Here is a 21,179-nt window from a genome sequence, read left to right as displayed (position 1 = left end):
ACTGGTGAAAAATGAATGTTTATGGAAGAAAAGCAGCCTTTGAGCTGCAAAACATGGGATAATATGGCTAGTTTAGGAAATGAAAAATGTTGACCAGGCTTGAGTAAAGCAAAATAAACACCATTTTTTTTTCAAGTCAAGGTTCTTTGCAATTTGTGGTGAAATACCCAATCTGCACACCTAGATATTCTATTTAGCCTTTTCATTTTTATAGCAAAAATGTTCCCAGACCCTGTCGCTTATCTTAAACAAATGTACACCACTGAGATAAGGAAGGAGAACAGGAAGAGACAAATTCATATCAACATCCATTCCTAGGATGAAAATTTAAAGAGTAAGATTTATAAACACTCTCAAAAGGCAAAATGTAAACAGGAAAAATACTGTAACTCATAAAGAACTAATTTCTGTAGTATAAAGGAGCTCCTAGGAAACAATGGGGAAAAAAGCCTATAAAAAAGAATGGTGCATTTAATATTGTCCCAGAGGTCTCTGAGACTGGCACATATATGCAATGGAATATTACTCAGCCATAAAAAAGGAAGGAAATTGGGTCATTTGTAGAGACATGGACAGACCTAGAGACTGCCATACGGAGTGAAGTAAGTCAGAAAGAGAAAATCTAGAAAAATGGTACAGATGAACCTGTTTCTAAGGCAGAAACAGAGACACAGTTGTAGAGAACAAATGTATGGACACCAAGGGGGAAGGAGGAAGTGGGATGAATTGGGAGATTGGGATTGACATACATATATATATATACTAATACATAAAAAATAGATAACTAATGAGAACCTGATGTATAGCACAGGGAACTCCACTTCACTTGCTATAAAGCAGAAACTAACACAACATTGTAAAACAACTATATCCCAATAAAACTTTTTTTTAATTAAAAAATATAAATAAATAAATAAATAAAAAGAATGGGTGAAGGCCATGAATTGGTAATACAGATGGAGGGAAATTCATATTATTTTTAAACAGATCAAAGATGGCCACACATTCTTGACATTCTTTTATCTCCTCCCCTTGAATCTGAGCAAGCTCTGTGATTGCTCAGACCAATCTAATATGACAGGCCCCTGCTGGTTTCCAGGCCTTAGCCTTGAAACCCAGATGTGGTGCTGTAAAGAGCCCAAGCCATTTGGTGAGGTCATTTGTGGTGCCCCTTCCAGTCTACAGGGGCAGTTAAACTCTAAACCAACAGCCAGCATTAACTACCTGCCATGTGAGTGAGCCATCTGGCCATCCAGTCCAGTCAAGACTTTAAAGCACTCCAGACCTAGATGTTATCTGATTGCAACCACATCTTTGAGAAATGGTCACCTAAGACCAGTCAGCCCATAGACACATGAAAGATAATAAGTTGTTGTTAAGCCAAAGTTTTCAAGTGCTTATTTATGAGGTAATAATTTAAAAAAACAGATTAAAAGAAGTTGTTCAGGCAGAAGAAAGATAATACCAGTAATAAACATGGATTTACACAAAGAAATTAAGAGTGCTGGAAATGGAATAAATGAAGGTAAAATAAAATTCATTCTTTTATTTTAAAAAATTATTTTAAAATATAATATACAAAAGCAAAAATAGTAGCAATGTGCTGTGTATTTATAGCACAAACTAAAGTAAAATTATGACAATAGAGCAAGAATGGGAGGGAATACACTACAAAAAGGCTATGAGATATAAGAAGTGAGTTTAGCAAGGTCAATATACAAAAATCAATAGTATTTCTATATCCTAGTATCCAAGATGTGGAATTTGAAATTTACAAAAAATACCACTTAACAATAGTATCAAAAAATACAAAATGCTTATAAATTTGACAAAAGATGCTCAAGACCCCTATGCTGAAAAAAACAAAGCACAGAGAGAAATGTCATGTTTATGGATCAAAAACTCAAAATTAAGATGTTAATTCTTTTCAAATTAATTTTTAAACTCAATCAAAATTCCAATAGGCTTTTTTGTAGAAATTGACAGCCTCATTTAAAACTTATATGGAAATGCAGAGGACCCAGAATAACAAATTTGAAAAAGAATAAAGTTAATGAACTTTCATTACTTGATTTCAAGACTTATCAGAAAGCTACAGCAGTCTGTAAAGTGTGATGGCGACCAAGAGATAGACATATAGGGAATCTAGTATATAGCATGATAACTATAGTTGACAATACTGTATTGTATACTGAAAGCTGCTAAGAGGGTATATCTTAATGTTCTCACTATAACAAAACAACAACAACAAAATAGTGATTATGTGAAATGAAGGACATGTTAACTGAACCCATTGTGGTAAACATTTTACAACATACACACGTATCAAATCATCACATCCTATACCTTAAACTTACACATTATATGTCAATTATATCTCAATAAAGCTGGAAAAATACAGACATATAAATCAGTAGAACATAATAGAGTTTAGAAATAAATTCACACATATAGGATATAGTGATTTGCTTTTGTATATTATCTTTTAAAATAATTTTTTAAAATAAAAGAATAAAAAGACAACTCAAATATTAGAAACATGCAAAGGATCTGAACAGACACCAAAAAGAAAAAAGAAAACTACAGATGGTAAATAAACTCATGATAAAATGCTCAATCTCATTAATTATTAGGAAAATGCAAATATAAAATACGATGAGATACAACTACTCACACACTAAAATGGCTAAAAATGAAGACTGACTATACCAAGAGTTGACAAGGATGTGAAGCAACTGGTACCTCACACACTATTAGTGGGAATGTAAGAAAGTACAACCACTTTGGAAAACATTTTGGCAGTTTCTAAACCAACTTAACATATGATCCGTCAATTCCACTCCTGGGTATTGTGTGCATGTCCACACAAAGACGTGAACACAATTATCCACAGCAAAATTATTCATAATATCCCAAAACTAGATACAATCCAATGTCCATCAACTGAGGAATAAATAAATTGTCCTGTATTCACACAGCAGAATACTATTCCAAATTAAAAACAAACCAACTACTGCTATCTACAAGGACATGGAAGAATCTCAAAAACATTACGCTGAGCAAAAAAAAATCTAACACCAGGGCTTCCCTGGTGGCGCAGTGGTTGAGAGTCTGCCTGCCGACGCAGGGGACATGGGTTCATGCCCCGGTCCGGGAAGATCCCACATGCCGCGGAGCAGCTGAGCCTGTGAGCCATGGCCGCTGAGCATGCACGTCCAGAGCCTGTGGTCCGCAACGGGAGAGGCCACAACAGTGAGAGGCCCGCGTACCGCAAAAAAAAAAAAAAAAAATCTAACACCAAAGAATATAGACTGTGTGATTTCATTTATATGAAATTTTAGAGCAGCCAAAACTAATGTATAGCTAAAGAAAGCAGATCAGTGGATGCCTGGAGGAGGGAGCACTAGGATTAGCGGAAGTGGGGATGGTGAATGACTATAAAGGAATAAAAGAGTATTTTGGGGGAAGATGAAACTACAGCTCTATAGCTTCATTGTGGGGTTAGTTACATGAGGTATATATTTATCAAAACTCTTTGAACAAATGGGTTCATTTTTCTGTATGTAAATTATACCTTAACAAAGTTGGTTTAAAAAAATACAGAGAGTTAGTAAAAAGTGTCCTTCATTATAAATTATGTGATATATCTCTGACATAGATTCTGGTCGCTTTTGCATTATAACTGAAGCAGCAGACAAAATTTTAAACTTAGAAGTATATCTAATTAATTGATTTTTCTCTATAAAATTTACAATATTAATATACTCCTTTTTACTTATAAAGTTTCTAAAAGAAGGTTAAGGGTTCCAAAGAGAGGTATGAATATTATTATTGTATTAATTAGGGAAATGCTAACTACTGGAACAGATAAAACAAAACATTACAATGGCTTAAAAAATTAATATAAAGCAAGTGTAATTAAGATATCATGGTACTGACACAGAGATACACAAATAGATCAATGGAAAAGAATTAAGAGTCCAGAAACAGGCCCTATTTATCTGAAAACTTATAAAGATGGCATAAATCTGAATGGAAAGAATAGATCATTCAATGAATTGTGCTTTACAACTGGTCTTCTATATGAAAAAAATAGATTTTTATCTATATCATACAAAAATTAACTTCAGGTAGACTATACACTTAAATATTAAAGCAAAACTTTAAATCTTTTTGACGAATATGTAGGAAAAATATCCTTTGATCTTAGGGATGAGAAAACTTCATAAACAATGACACAAAGCATGAAATCATAAAAAAATTTAAAATATGACTACATTAAGATTTTATAGTTTGAAAAAAAAACACACACAAAAAATAAACAATTTTCTCATAGACCAAGAGAAATGGGCAAATGATACGAACTGATAATTTACAAAAGAGAAAAACCAAATGGCCAAATTAAACATAAGATGCTGCATTCAAAGTAATAAAGAATTAAAAATTAAAACCGACAAGATACATTTCTCACCCATTAAACATGAAAAAAGAGTGAAAGTCACGGGCTTCCCTGGTGGCGCAGTGGTTGAGAGTCCGCCTGCCGATGCAGGGGACACGGGTTCGTGCCCCGGTCCGGGAAGATCCCACATGCCGCGGAGCGGCTGGGCCCATGAGCCATGGCCGCTGAGCCTGCACGTCTGGAGCCTGTGCTCCGCAACGGGAGAGGCCACAACAGTGAGAGGCCCGCGTACCGCAAAAAAAAAAAGAGTGAAAGTCTGACAATAACAAGGTAAGGATGCAGAAAAATCAGAGTACTTCATGCATTGCTTGTACAAATCACTTTGGAGAGAAATCTGACAGTATATAGCAATTCTACTCCAGGTTTATACTACTGAGAACCTCTCAAACATGTATTAAACATAACATATAGATGGGTGTTTATTGTAGCGTTTATTATAAAATATTTCTATTTCTATTATAAAACAGAAACAAGTGTCATGCCCATGACAGAAAATGGAACAAGAAATGTGGTAGCTTAATATATATATATAAAGAGATTATTCTGTATCAGCACATATTGAACTGCTTTACTCATTTTAACAGTTGCCTAGTATTCCATTTATAAATATATTTATGCTTGTCTATGCATAATGTATTTCTGGAAGTTTCTAGATAAGAAAGGGGTACAATGGTTACTTCTGATCAGAGGAAATAGGTGACTGGGGGATAGAGATTGGAGGGAAACTTCACTAAATGTCATTTTGTATATTTTGAATTTTTAAATTTGTGACTATTTTATTTAGTCAAAAAATTAAATTAGAAAATTTTAAATATAAACCTAAATGTGAAAAAACATAGCAGAATATGTGTAGGTAAAATATTATTTATATAAAATTGTAGAACAGTTAAAACAATTCTATTTGTTATAGCAAAAGTACTAATACATTCACGAAAACAATAATAAATTGAGGACAGTTATCTTGGGGAAGTATAGGAAGGAAATGGGATGGTGCAGGGATATATAGGTTTTTAAAATTTTACCTGTAAGGTTTTTTGCCTTAACATTTTCTAAAACAAATAAAACAAAATATTTAGATTTGAAAATGGTGAGCAATGGGTATTAATAAGTGTTTATTCTCTTTAATATATGCTTGAAATAGATCATAACTTTTAAAAAGTATATAAAGCACTTAGTATAGTACCTGGCACACAACAGCCATCTAACAAATGTTACTTTCCAGTCGTAATGCTTTATTTTATTATAACTTCTAAGACTTACTCTGCTAACTCCACTTTGTAAGTACTGGGTGTTGCATGGATATTCGTTTTGGAAGTTGAAAGGGAATACTGTTCCTGTTAGGAGAGAAAAAGAAAACATTTTAAATATCTATTACTTCAATAAATGGTATACCACCACTTAAAAACCTTAAGTACCTAGGATATTCTAGGCACTGCTTTGAAATTTTTTCTGATAGTTCATTTACTCAACACAATGAAATGTCAGCCACCATGTTAGGAGATGGGTTTATAAGCATGAAAAAAGCTCAGAGATAAAAGAATTCATAGCTTATTTTTAAAAAAACAAGCTCATAAATAATGACTATAATAAAAATAAGTTATGTGACAGGTACAGAGAAGATACCAGGGGAGAGTAGAGTGGGCTTTGGGGGTATCAACTAAGGCTTCACGAAAAGAAATAATTCAATCTGGGTCTTGAAGAAAAAGTAGATTTCTTTGAGGATGTGAGTTGTCCAGAGAGTATAGAAGTATGCTGAGAAAGGCTAAAATTAATTTCTGATTTACTTAACTTTTCTGCTTAATAAACCCCTACTCCTGTCCAGATCTTAAGAGGATATAATTAAATGAGAGATCAGGGCTACCAGCCCACTCCTACCTACCCCTGAAATAGCCTTCAAGGGAAAGGATCAGTGGAAAACTGAACCTGTACAAATGAGGGAGGGACGAGTACTGTAAAAAGGCTAGTCACAGAAAGAAGCGGCTGCCAATGGTTTTATTTCCTTCGCTTTAGGAAAAAATCTGAGACTTTGCCCTACACAACTGCTTCTTCAGTGCACCAGAAGGATACAGCTTCAGCATTGCTAAACTATGGTCCAGAAGATCCCTTAATTTCATTTTGTCTGTCCTAAGTCACAGCCATCTTCAAAGGAAACATTACCAAAGTAGAGACAATCTTCTTTGTAGGAACCAAAGATAGGAGAAAAAATGGAGGACTGAGGAGCTGTGTCATTTCTATATTTTCTGATTCATCTTTGTACCCAGTAAAAGGGCTATATTTTCCCTTTTCTAAGTAGCCAGTTATTCAGTTGAACACATGGACTAAACAGAATTTAAATAACTTTTATATTTTATGTATATATGTATAGACAAATATACATAAAATATAAATATATATACTAGTAATGAAAATAATAACAAAAAATTTAGAAATTAAATACCAAGTATTTCAAGAATTTGTCCAAAAGTTTAGTTTTATGGGCAAAAGAAAATATTTTAGAAAATTTAGATTTCCTGAAAAATTAGATTTTATGTTCCAGCTCAAGCACAGCCTTAATCTGTAAGTGTTGCTTGGTACTAATTTTTTTCAATTAGGTATATTTTTTAAAGTCTAATGCTCTCTCCAGATGACTGCTCTGCAGTGATCATAATCACAGGACACAATTTGTATTGAGAGTATCATTCTGAGTAGAAGCCAGTTGTTAACCATGAAAATGAGACATGAAAAAAAAAGATACACAAGTTGCTCTCAGGCAAAAAAAATACACGAGTTCTTCCCACCTTTGCTGGTCTGGTAGACCATTAAGAATTTTCTTAATGTAAGTCAAAACCACAATGAGGTATCATCTCACACAGGTCAGAATGGCCATCATCAAAAAGTCTACAAATAGGGCTTCCTTGGTGGCACAGTGGTTGAGAGTCCGCCTGCCGATGCAGGGGACACGGGTTCGTGCCCTGGTCCGGGAGGATCCCACATGCTGCGGAGCGGCTGGGCCCATGAGCCATGGCCGCTGAGTCTACGCGTCCGGAGCCTGTGCTCCACAATGGGAGAGGCCACAGCAGTGAGAGGTCCGCATAACACCAAAAAAAAAAAAAAAAGCCTACAAATAATAATTGCTGGAGAGGGTGTGGAGAAAAGGGAACCGTCCTACACTGTTGGTGGGAATGTAAATGGGTGCAGCCATTATGGAAAACAGCATGGAGGGTCCTTAAAAACTAAAAATAGAGTTAACATATGATCTAGCAATCCCACTCCCGGGTATATATCCAGAAAAGACAAAATTTCTAATTCAAAAAGATACATGCATCCCAATGTTCATAGCAGCGCTATTTACAATAGCCAAGATATGGAAACAACCCAAGTTCCCATCAACAGAAGATGTGATATATACACAATGGAATATTAGCCATAAAAAAAGCATGAAATAGTGCCATTTGCAGCAACATGAATGGACCTAGGAAATATTATACTTAGTGAAGTAAATCAGACAAAGACAAATATTATATGATACCATTTACATGTGGAATCTAAAAAATAATACAAATGAATCTATTATAAAACAGACTCACAGACACAGAAAATAAACTTATGATTACCAAATGGGAAAGGGAGGAGCAGAGGGATAAATTAGGAGTACGGGATTAACAGATACAAACTACTATACACAAAATAGATAAGCAACAAAGATTTGCTGTATAGCACAACTAACTATATTCAATCTTATAATAACCTATAATGGAAATAATCTGAAGATATATATATATATATGTATATAACTGAATCATTACTGTATACCTGAAACTAACACAATATTGTAAATCAACTATATTTCAATAAAAAAAGAATCCTTCTCTTCAGTAATACTTCTAAATTCTTTAAACAGTGGAGATCAATGGTTTTCATTATTTTTTAAACATCCACCATTTATATATTTATTTACTTATATATTGTATACACACATTATTTATATATTATTTGGCCTTTCAAATACTAATTAGCCATTAACCAATTAATTTTTTAAAATGTGTACTCTAGATTACTCACCAGGAGGAGAAGTCAGATGACGAACAGGTCTTGCTGGCTGAAGTGGTTTACCAATCAATTTTTTGGTTTCCATTGTCTCAAAGACCTTGAGGTTCCATACTTTAGGCGGGAAAAATACATTTTATCTTCTAGACAAGATAATCAAGTTGCTTTAACATATATACAAATAACCACGACATTCATTTGAAGAGAACTATTTTATAAGGTGGAAAACACAAAACAAAGCATTTAAAATAACATGCAACAAACCATAGACCCCTTTACAGCATGTGTCACAACTGAATATTCCCTCTTTAAAACATTTTTCTCCCTTAACTCCCCTGACTCTTTTCTTTAAGTTTTGTTTCCTATTTCTTTGATTGCCTCTTCTAACTTCCTTAGCTGATTCCTACTTTTCTCCAAATAAACTTAGGGATTCGTCCAAATTTGGCTTTGGTCCTCTTAGCTACTCTCATCTATTCTTATGATTGCAACTACCTATCTGCATGATAAATATGCCCTAATTTACACATCCAGCATCTACCTCTCTTTTAAATTCCAGTTTTACCTTTCTAATTGCCAAAAGATATTTCCATTTATATTTTACCATAGATACCTCAAATTTAACATATCCAAAATTGCAGTACTATTTACAATAGCCAGGACGTGGAAGCAACCTGAGCGTCCATCGACAGGTGAATAGATAAAGAAGATGTGGTATATATATACAATGGAATATTACTCAGCCATAAAAAGAAATGAAATTGAGTTATTTGTGGTGAGGTGGACAGACCTAGAGTCTGTCATACAGAGTGAAGTAAGTCAGAAAGAGAAAAATACCATATGCTAACACATATATATGGAATCTAAAAAAAAGGTTCTGAAGAACCTAGGGGCAGGACAGGAATAAAGATGCAGATGTAGAGAATGGACTTGAAGACACGGGGAGGGGGAAGGGTAAGCTGGGACAAAGTGAGAGAGTGGCATTGACATATATACACTACCAAATGTAAAATAGATAGCTAGTGGGAAGCAGCCGCATAGCACAGGGAGATCAGCTTAGTGCTTTGTGTCCCCCTAGAGGGGTGGGATAGGGAGGGTGGGTGGGAGATGCAAGAGGGAGAGGATACGGGGATATATGTATACGTATAGCTGATTCACTTTGTTATACAGCAGAAACTAACACAACAATGTAAAACAATTATACTCCAATAAAGATGTTAAAAAGAAAAAAAAGACTACTTGGCACAAGGCAAGTGCTAAATAAATGCTATTACTATAAAAAAAAATCAAATTCATTACTTTGACTCCAAAGATGTCCCTCCTCCTGTATTCCTTAAGTCATCACCAACTCCCTCATATCACCCTCAGTTAAAGACACCTTAAATTTGTCTATATTAGAGCCCCCACACCATAATCAGTCTCTAATTCCTATCCATTGTACTTCCAAAATATCTCTCAAATATATTTTCTTTACTCCCACCACTACTCTTTTAGTCCCACAGTAGTTCTTAATTCATCTCCCTGAACACCTAGACTGATTAAAATACTCCCTCTCCCTATGTACCTATGTACCTGGGACACAGTGAATATGCCCTTATCATGCCACTTAGGGAACACTGTACTATACTATACTATATACCACACTATAATGGCTGATTTGTCTTCCATACTAGGCAAAAGTGAGGAACAGAGTCTTCTTAAAGTGAGGAACAATATTTTCATTCCTCCTGTGTCCCCTACAACTAACTCAGTACTTGGACTGGATCCAAAGTAGGTGTAAAACAAGCATCTGCTGAACAAATGGGTGAACATAGTCTCCAAACTATGATCTCCTTACACACATACCTGCTTAAAAAACTTCAGTACCCCATCACCTCCTGAATTATTAATAGAAACAGGACCCAACATCCATGTGTCATGCACAGTAAACCACTTATCTATGTCACATTATTTAATATTCAGAACAACTTTATAAATTTGGCACTATTAACAGCTAGAGCTCAGGTCTTGGGTCGGCCTACCTAGGTTCATATCATAGCTCCACCACTTATTTATGTAATTATGGAAAACAGTAACCCCTATCTCCTAAGTTTGATGTGAAGACTAAAAAAGAAAATCTGTATAAAGCATTAGCACAATGCCTGGTACATAGTAAAAGTTAAATAAATGTTAATTTTATCATTTTTTTATCCTCATTTTACAGAGAAGGCTTAGGGAAATCAGGTAACTTGCCCAAGGTCATGAGTCTAAAAAGTGATGGGTATGCTCATCCCCATGCTTTTGGCCAAGATGCTATGATCAAGCTAGCCCCATACTCTCTTTCCACCTCCCACACAGGCAGAACTGTCCAAGTTTCATTAAGTACCCTTCTTATGTGCTCATAAATCACCCCTGTATCCTCTTCCAGTGTGTTGCATTAGTTTCAAATACCTATTATCTGACTATAAAATTATAGCTCTATCACTCAGGTATATCTCTAATGGCTAGCACAGTGTCTAATACACAGTACACGTTCAATAAGTTGTTGAATTCATAAATGTTATTTTGTTTCATCATATATATTCAGGTCCTCTGTCTGGAGTTCCCTCACTCTCCCTGCTGCTCTTCTCCCAAATTGCTATTCATCCTTCAAAGCCAAGGTCAAGTTCCCTCTACTTCCTTGGAAAGTATCCTCATGTCTCAGCGCTAACATTAAATAAACTGGTTCACATGAAGTTCTCTAGTTCCTAACAAATAGGTGATAGTAAAATAACAACAGTGGTAGCAACAATAATGATTTTTCTTTCTTCCTCCAGTGGTCCATATTGTATTGGGTTGGCCAAAAAGTTCATTCGGGTTTTTCCATGACTTCTTATGAAAAAGCTGAATGAATTTTTGACCAACCCAATATTTTGCCTATTAATTTTTCTAAAATGTATCATACAAAAAATCTATTATATGCCTAATTGGTTAGACTGTGAGTTAGTTTAAGCCAAAAAAACTAGGCTTTATTTATCTTTGTATCTTAGTAGCTGCAACATAGTTTTACTAAATAAATCTATAAATTTAAATACCTCCTATTTAATGAAAATCTGATGCCTGAATGGACCAAAAGCTTTCCAAATTTTGATACCTATCAAGACAAAGTCAAAAGTAAAACTCCACCTGATTTTGCACTTGCTCATCCAGAAATTGATTGTAACCCATGATTTTAAGCAGAGGTTGGTCTAAGTGACTGTTTCCCTAAGTATAAAATAGGGTTAATCACTTTCTTTACGCTCCAAAGAAATACTTTCATCTTAAAAAAATGCCTTTGGACATAATTCAAGTGTTAAAATCATAAATTTATAAACAATCTCTCAAAGTTAGCAATGATAACTAAGCACAAAATAGTTACTTTTTCTTGAAATTCGGAGAGATGCAAGCCAGTACTCTAAGTTAACACCCATCTAGATTTGTAATGTGTATGTTAACTGATATTTCCGCACAGTGATTAACAACCTTCTAAACAAAACTAATGCACTACTTTGATATAATAGGAAAAAAAAAGTTATAAGCATATGTAGCAAAAAAAACCCACTTCAAATATTTATTGAATATTTTCTATGTGGAAGGGAATATTTTAATATGGACCAAAGAACAGTCTAATATTGCATTATTTAATGTTTATCCTAGCCATTTTAATTAGGACACTAATACTAGTAGTAGTAATTTTCCATCCTGTTTCCCATATGAAAAGAATACAATAGAGTACTTTGGCACACACTTTTTTATTTTTCATTGCTCAGCTGAAATCGAGTTGGTAGGTTGTAAAGTCTTTCCAGTTGCTGAGCAATGCAAATCCCCAGTATTCAATGCAAATCCACAGTTTTCAAGTGTTGGGGAGTTACAGAACTCTTATATGATTTTACAACACATGTAAATAAACAAGCAAACAAATGAAAAGATTTTTCAGTACCACCTACCCTTTCAATTTGTAGTATGAAAACTACAGCAAAGTCCCCAGATACATAAATCCACATCAGTTAAGGAAATTATTAAAGTAAACTATGTCTGCATAGAGACAGTGACATTATAGGGAATAAGTTTGGGATGCATACTACATAACAGCATCATGTCTTAAACAGTGTTATTAATGGAAAAGTATTTACCTTATACAATAATAAGCAATTATTATTGTAAAACTGATCTAGGATCAGAATCTATGAAGGACAGGGCTCCACAAACCAAAGCCTAATTCTCTGGGTTACAAATAAAGACAGCTGAACTACACAGTCAGCATATAAAATAACTTCAATCTTAAACTCTAATGTCTGCTCACTCATTGAATGTAGAACTCCTTTCCTTTGAAGCTACCTAGGTTAGGCATTTATGATATCAAGTGTTACAAAGAACAGTTGCAAAAAAAACATAACCCTACCTACAACATTGGGTAGCAAGTAGTGGGCCTGTCATAAAGTTGTCTTTGAAATGTAAATATATAGTTTTGTGGTATAAATATTTTTAAAGGACATTTTGATCCAAAGTCTCAAAAATTCATTATATTAACACATGCTGAGAAATGGTTACTAACTAAAGTTGTTTTTCAAGTTTACACAAATCATCTTAAAATGCCAAGTGGTATAAACAGAACACTGGTTTGCAAGTCAGGAAACCTGTGTAGGTGCTATTCTTCATCTAGAATACTAACTATATCTTAGGTTATTTGTTTGTTTAAAAAAATATATCAAACTAAATATAAGGGCCCACCAATTCTGAAACTACAAATTAACCTAAAATTTTCTAAAATATAGTACCATGAGATAAGTATATATACTGATCAATTGGGGCAAAATTTCATTACCCAACATATCTTATTCTTTTTTAATTAAAACTCCATTTTTTGAGATCCTACTACATGTTAAATGCTTTACATATACTATCTCATTTAATTTTGAGCCGTACATTAACTGTTGTAGAAAATCATTATTAGCTACTTTACAGATGAGAAACCTGAGGCTAAGAAAAATAAGAGATGAGCTCAAGTTCACACGGTTAGTAATTGGTAGAAATGAGGTTCCGACTATAAAGTTCACGCCCTTGTCTCTAAACTTGTGTGTTTGGTAAGTAAAAGACACCTGACTCTCCACTATTCCATGTGGACACTATTTGTATGGAAAAAAAATTAATTATGAGAAGGAATATTTATGTATAAAACCTTGCTGAATAAAGTGGTGTGTGCTAATAATTTTCATTTCCTCAATTTTCAATTTTTCTTCAACTACTAAATAAATTGTGGGATTACTATGCTTTCCTCACTCTGCAGACATGGTACACTGCCATTCTAATCCACAGAATGGATTAGATATATGAAACATAATATGTATTATACTTAAAAGCTGAATATTATACTTAAAATTTACAACTTAAATTCTAGATTTCTTTAGAAACTGCTGATGGTTCAGCTGCAATTAAGAAATAAAAGCATATAAAATTAAAGAAATAAGCTGAGAGAAGAAGTGAAAAGACCATGCTTTCATTTACTTCATGTATATTTCCCATATAGGATTATACCAGATAGGATTTAATCTTAATTTTCAACTTCAAAATATCTCTTTTACAAAGTTAGGATTCCTTAAAGCCAAATGCTGCTTTTAAGTAAACAGCACAAACTGATAACCTGATAGATGAAAAATATCATAAAGGAAATATAGAGGAGTACAGGATAAACTAATTATGACTTACATGACAAAAGACACTTTATACTCCACAAATCGTGTTGCCATATGTAGGAAAAATTAAAACTAAAATATCAAAAAGTTATAAGCCTAGAGTGTCCCCTTATATTTTCCATTTCATGCTTTCTGACCAAAAAAATTTTTTTTCTTTGTGAAGCATCTTTCAATACAAGCACAATTTAACATTGAGGTGGGATAAAACTGTCCAGGTAATGGGTGTTGGTGGTTGTCATAACTGATGTAACTGTCCTTTTTCAGGTTTTTTTTTTTTTTTTAGTTTTGCTAAAATATCAGCAATTATAAAATTTTGATACAAATATGTTGTACACCTGAAACTATTATAATGTTATATGTCAACTTTTGTAAAACAGCATACCCTTACATACAAGTTGCATAGAACATATTCAAATACGTTCATTAACCATTTGATTTCCTTCTGTGAAGTGACCACATATGTCTTTTGCTTCTTTATTCTTACTGGGTTTTCTTTTCTTATGAATTTAATTTATTATTAATAAAAACAACTACAGTAATCTCAAAAACAAAAACAAACTGTTGCCCAAAATTAGTAAGGATGATTCTAGGGCATGGGAAACAGTCTTCAAACCATCCAACTACCTAGGACCAGGTCCTGGGACAGCGGGCGATGTGCACTTCCTTTTCGGGGCTTTTTATGTGTTTGCTTTGTTTTTGTTTTATCAATATCCCTTCAGCAGTGTAATTCCCTTGGCCACTGGCCCCTCGCCCGGTTTTCCACACCGGCCCCCACCCCTTTCCTTCCGACCTGCTCGCTCCCTTCACACTCTAAGAACCACCTTGGGGACCCTGTGGAGGCCCTGCCTGATTTGCGCCGACTGGCCCCAGAGGTTCTCTCCCTCACCTCAACTTCCCCCGTTTCCTCCCTCGGAGACGGCGTCCACCGGCCTCCTCACACCCCGGGACCTGACTTCTGTCCTCGTATGGCTCGTCATCCCCGGCCACCTACCGCCTTAAGATCCGGGAGGATTTCGGGACAAGCAGCCGCGTCGCGGCGCTCAGCCCTAGACGCGGCGGCCGAACGCCCGGCTGCCCGTCCGTGAACAGCTGCAGCCGCGAGTCCGCTCCAGGCCCAGGGTGGCGGCGACGAGGGCGTGGCAGACGGCGGCTCCCAGGGGCGTTGGGCGGGCGCGGGGCGGGGCCTTGGGCGCCTGGGGCCCAGAGCGCGGCGCAGCCCGGCGGGAGCAGAACCGTTAAACCTGTGGCGTGCGTTTCTCGGGATGTGCAGGGCGCGAGGGGCGGGCGCAGCGTCTCGGGAGCCGCGCGTGGTGCTGAGGCTTCGCCGAGGTGCCTTTGGGACCCCAGCCGGCGGTCCTGCTTGCCCGACACGGGGAGGCGCGAGACGAGACGTCTGCGCGGTGCCGGGCGGCGGACTCCAGGCAGCGTCTGTGAGCTATGCCGCCTCTGTGAGCGAGGCCTCCGGTGAGCTGACGACTGAGCCCCTCCCGCGTCGGAGGTGCCGGCGGATCCCGCAGGCGCTGGCAGCTGTCCCTGGCCTGAGTCTCAGTGGTGCTAGGATTCGGGCTGTCATGGAGTAAGGGAAATGGTTAACTTCTGACAGGAATACATGTCGCACACAGACTGCCGTCCTGAAAGGAACAAAATTGGTTGAGGCGACTCCATCTGAATCCGAATCCTTTATTTTTAATTTTCACTTTTATTCTTTTACTCAATTTTTCACTGTTATTTTTGAGAGTCCCCACTTGGTACTACCACTATACTAGGGGGACGTGGAGGCGGAACACGGGTGAACACGGGTGTAATTACAGGGCTCACAATCCGGTGGGCCCCTGGGCTGGTGAACAAATTCTGTGGGCTGTGCTAAGTATTGCGTTAGAGGAATAGATTTAAGTTGGGAGCATAGTGTAAGGAATGCCTAAACTGACCGTTAGGCTTGGAATGTTAGAGCCGTTTTCGGAACAGCTTAGGCTTGGTTTCTTCCAGCTGGCTGGAGGAAGAAGGCAAGGAAGAAGAGACGGTGCAAAGGGAAAAGAAAACTTGTCTGGCGTACAGTAGTTGGAGTAGGGGAAACAGCAGTGTGGAAAGGAAACAGAAGAAGTGGACATGAATCAAAAGTTTGAATCTTTCATAACTTATCTTTTTGAATATTGGAAGGGTCGTTCTCACAGCACTATGGAGGGCAGATTGTGTGTGTGGGGTGTAAGATATAGCAATATTAAACAGGCCACAGAAGACTTCCCTGGGGGTGTCTGCAATAACTCCAATAAAAAATAATGATGTCTGAGATTAAGTACCAAAGAAGAAGGGATAGATCTGAGAGATGCTGCTGAAGTGAAATCAATAGGTTTGTGACAGACTGGGTGGAAGGAGTGAATAAGAAGAGAGTCTAGGGTGACTCGGGGTTTCTGAATTGGGTGAACAAGTGAATAGGTGGTGATGACATAAGATAGGGAACACAAGAGGCAGAACAGGTTTAAGGAGGGAAATGATGAGTTCAAACTGGGACTTGTAAATATGAGATTATAAAAGAATATTTAGGTTGAGGTTTTCAAACAGCTTTTTTATGTACACACACAAAAAATATGTACCCATACATATATAACATATACATACACGTTATAGATAAATTGGAACATTAGGAAAGGGATGCTGATTAAGAAAACCCATTCCAGAAAAAAGTACTTAGAAAGAGGACTCAAAAGGCAGGTACTGCAAAGGAGGCTGTGTAAAGGCAAAGAAAGCTTGACTGGAATGGGATAACTGAAGATGAAATGCCTCTGAAAAGGGATCATCTAAGCTAGGGCTGAATGCTGATGTAGAATAGGAAAAAGGTATTTAGGGAAAGGGAACTGTAGGTATTAATGTCCTGGGGTGAGAAAAAACAAAGTTTAGCATATTTCAGAAACTGATTAAGACCAGTATGGTTGAATAGAAAGCAAGAAGAGAATGCTGAAGATGAGTTTGGAGAGACAGGAAAAGCTGAAATCCTAGTTTTTTGTAGGCTCCAGTAAGGAGACTGAATTTTATTTTAAGAGCAATGGGAAGCATTGAAGTGTTTAAGTGGGACAGTAATATGGTAGGATTTACCATTTTAAAAGGTGTGGAGTTTCACAATCACTTCCATGCATAGTCAAGTTATTGCTAGCTATTTAGGTGTAGAAAAGGCTTCCAGCAACATTCTTACCTTCCACTGAGACAGCTCACCTGGCTTCAGAGACTAAAGTGCAGGTCAGAGGAGGTGTCATGATAAGAACATGTCCTGTGGCATGAAGCAACAGAAGTCTGTGGATAATGAAGTCAGTAAATCCTTTCAACCCCCAGATGTAAAAAATTGTAGGTGTAGGATTCAGTTCTCATTAATCTAGTCAAAACAGAAGTTTTCTTCTTGAGGAATATGTTTAACAATGTAACATATACAATTATATATACATCATACAATAAAATTAGTTTTTACGTATTACTAAATGAAATCAATAGAAATTATGATAAAAAAGTGAGATGGAAGAAAAAAATTTTTTTCAAATAAAACCAAAATCAGTAATCTACTTCAAGGTATAAATACATTTTAAATATAGTTAATAAGCAGACTCCTAATTTTTTGGATAATTGATGAAGAAGAATAAATTATATAAACACATTGAAATTTTAAAAAATCTCTTGTTGATTTGGTAAGAAATATTGGCATCTACAAGGATAATCCAGAACTTATAATATACATCTACAAAAAGAGCTTAACAACAGGTTAGTGAGCAATTTAAATACTAATTACACTGCCCAGGAAAACTTGAAATGCCCTGAAATTATTGAGCTCACATAAGAAACTCATGACAAGTTTCCCCAAATTTAACAACACTAAAAATTGACACTACAAGTTGTTACTGAAATTAACTTTTCTAAACTTTCAATAATAAAAATAAATTTTGATTGCCTATCCTGGAGAAAATACCAAATTATTTATTCTCACAAAGAAGATGCACTATAAAATTGTTTTCAAATGAAGAGGCAATCAAAAAACTAAAAATACAGGCAGTTAATTTAAAATATTTTTATGGATTTTTTGATGTTTGTGGTATTTGTCAGCTTTTTAAAATTTTTAATTTGTTGTCATTGCATTGTTTTTCTCATTCTAAATAAATATTTACTTTGGTTCAAAAAAAAAAAGGTTTGGAGACTGTATCAAGGAAAATACAAAAGTGGAAATAGGAATCCCAGTTCCCAATTAGAAGGATAATAATTAAGAGTTAAATGTGTCTTACTACTTGTAAGTAGAGGTTTTATTTACAATTGTATTTTCTTAGCTTATTTAACTTTACCTTCACAATACCTTACATTTAGTTAATAAAACCTTGTATGATCACAAGTAACCTTGTATGAGCACAAGTAACACGCACACAAACTGGTTTCTTGTTCTCATGGTAGGTACTGTCTAGTTAGGGTGCAGTTACACAGAGACAATTCCAATTCAATAGCTAATTGTTAAGATAAAGGCATTCATGGTGTGCCTGTGTAGTTCTACTGAAAGCCTGGGAGTTGGGAAAAGCTGAAGAGGTAGCATTACCTAGTGTTTACCAAATGATATCCTTACCAACCTCCTGTCAGTATTCTTCCTCTTATTATTCCACAAACATCTACAAAGCATTTTATGGAAGATACACATACACACACCCCCAAATACAGATAATCATTGAAACAATGCATGAAAAGCTATAATAGCGATTTGCTTCCACTCAGCTTAGTTCAGAAAAAAAAAACAAAAAACATTTTTGAAAGTCTATGCCTATTATGTGCCAGGCACTGAGGATATAAAAACCAAACTGAGATACAACTTGCATGACTGAGGCACAACTAGTAAGAAGAGAACAATAGTCTATGAGTACCTATAAACCTGTAAGTAGAATAGAGGGTAGTATATGTGGCAGAAGTATTTACATGGAATAGAAGTAGTACAAGGAAAGAATTCTGTCTGGGTGGAAAGGAGGAGAGGAAGGATCATGGAAGAGTTTGCAGGGGAGGTAATGCCTAAGGAGGATTTTCAAGGATAGAAAGGAGTTTACCAAGTTAGACAGGGATATTCCTTGCAGGCAGAAGGACATGTCCAAAGGCATATAGAAATAAAACAGAAGTCAATACCAAAAAATATCAGTAATTCAATACTGCAGAAACACAAAATACGAGACACTGCTTGGGTAGTGGTTCAATATTAGGCTAAAGAAGAATGAAGAGCCTTTTATCTCCCTTATAAGCATGTGGAGAGATGCTGAAGGACTGTAGGTAGGGTATGATAAGATCTTATGTGCATCTAAAAAATAATCACTTAGGTGACTAATGTGGAAAATGGATTGAGGAGAGGTACAGGCAGCAGGCAAGGCAAAAATAGAAGCAGAGGGACCTGTTCATAGCCTTTTACAGGAAATGTTGATGAGAGCCACAATTAAGATAGGGAGGAACCATGAAGAGACGTGCACATACTTGACAGAGAATAGGGAGAACTGATGGATTGTAGAGGGTGTGAGATGAGAGATAAAAATGGTGATGCCAGTTATTGATTTAGGCAGCCAGATGGATCTCAGAAACAATGAAAAGATATTGTGAGTTCCCTGAGGAGGAATGAGGGAATGGAATGAATCTAGAGTGTAGGTGGAGGAATGGAACAAAGGTAAGAATAGGTGAAATAAGAAAAAAACCGCTGTAAGAGGAAGGGGGTCTCTGTGAAAAGTGTGGTAAGGGGCTTTAGGACTAAAGTTTTCATATGGTATCTGTGGGAGATTTGCAGAGAGAGCTGAAGACAGGTAAACAATGTTGAGGTGCAATTGAAGGTAAAGATCAAAAATATGTAGTGGCATTTGTGGTTATGGGATTCATTGGTAAATATAGAAGATGATAGATTGGAATAATCAAGAAATTAGAAGTGTTGAAGGTGATATTCAGGAATGGCAGTACAAAAAGGGTCAGAATTTTGGATAGAGGAAGCATATGTTCAGAGAGTGGATATCTGAGAATGAGTTTGGAGATGGAGTGGTTCTAACTATGGGCGCCAAGAGTGCAGCTACAGTGGTGAATAGCAGACGTGTAATGGAGATAAACGTCACTGGACTTGAGGGAATCAAAGAAATGAGTCCAGACCAGAGTATTAGAGAGGCCATTCACATTGACATTTAAATCAATGGCATGTGATAAGAATGAAAACCAGATACTGAAGTCTGCATTAATTACGGGGGAGTAAAAGAAGACCTGTGGATGGCAGATGGTAGGCAGAGAGGAACTTTTAAAGGAAGGAGTCATACAGCAGGTGAGTAGGAAGAGGCCAGGAAAAAATAAGGCATTACATAATCTAAGGAATTCTCTACAAATCTCCTAAGCTTATTCTTGCTAAAGGCTTAATGACTAATGAAAATGTAATGTATTTTCTCCAAGATTATTTAAATATCAAATATCTTAAGTCAATGGTATATTTGGCATAGAGTATCAGACACTGTGGCAAGGTTTTTCAGAAAATTTTATTTAAACACTGGGAACTTACAGTAGTTCTATATCCAAACATTACACATACACATAAGACACTTAAAAACTTCAGAGCAATGTGTGTGATCACTTCCTTTTTAGCAAGTTACCTTAAATGAGTTTTAGTTACATTTACAAAACTGAAGACTATCTCTGTGGAGAATCAAAGACTCTCACCTGTTAAATTACAAACTGTACTCAGATATTTAGCCTTACCTAAAAACTTATTTGGGAGGCAGTCCCAAAAGAATATAGGCTTCTCATTTTTGTTTATCAATGGTATTCCACCTAAGGTCAAACACATGCGCATTTATCAAACATAAAGAACCTTAGTATTTATTTAAATTTGTAACCGAACATGTAAAATAAATTTAAAAATTAAAAGCCTTTACAAACTTTTAGCATTTTGTGCTATTTAACAATCATTTTAATAAATATTGCTATTACAAGAAAGAGAATTATATTAATTAAAATTCATTGTATGTCAATTTCCTTATATTTAA

At 35.9% G+C, this 21,179-nt stretch overlaps 1 protein-coding gene across 1 annotated transcript in view; it reads right to left on the bottom strand.

Moving 5' to 3' along the window:
- C17H8orf88 (chromosome 17 C8orf88 homolog) overlaps positions 1-21,116 on the bottom strand; it is a 47,806-nt gene extending 26,690 nt beyond the window's left edge. Inside the window, exons 1-3 of the mRNA XM_022584820.3 lie at positions 15,164-21,116; positions 8,501-8,599; positions 5,720-5,793 (exon numbers count right to left, since the gene is read on the bottom strand). Coding sequence (XP_022440528.1) covers positions 5,720-5,793; positions 8,501-8,573 — 147 coding nt within the window. The 5' untranslated portion in view covers positions 8,574-8,599; positions 15,164-21,116. The remainder of the gene's footprint in view (positions 1-5,719; positions 5,794-8,500; positions 8,600-15,163) is intronic.
- Between the last annotated feature and the right edge of the window lie 63 nt (positions 21,117-21,179).

This window comes from Delphinapterus leucas, chromosome 17, assembly GCF_059928025.1.
Source record: "Delphinapterus leucas isolate spDelLeu-1000000601 "Yukka" chromosome 17, BTC_Dleu_Yukka2, whole genome shotgun sequence".
Classification (NCBI taxonomy): Eukaryota; Metazoa; Chordata; class Mammalia; order Artiodactyla; family Monodontidae; genus Delphinapterus; species Delphinapterus leucas.
This window is presented reverse-complemented; position numbering and strand designations above follow the sequence as displayed.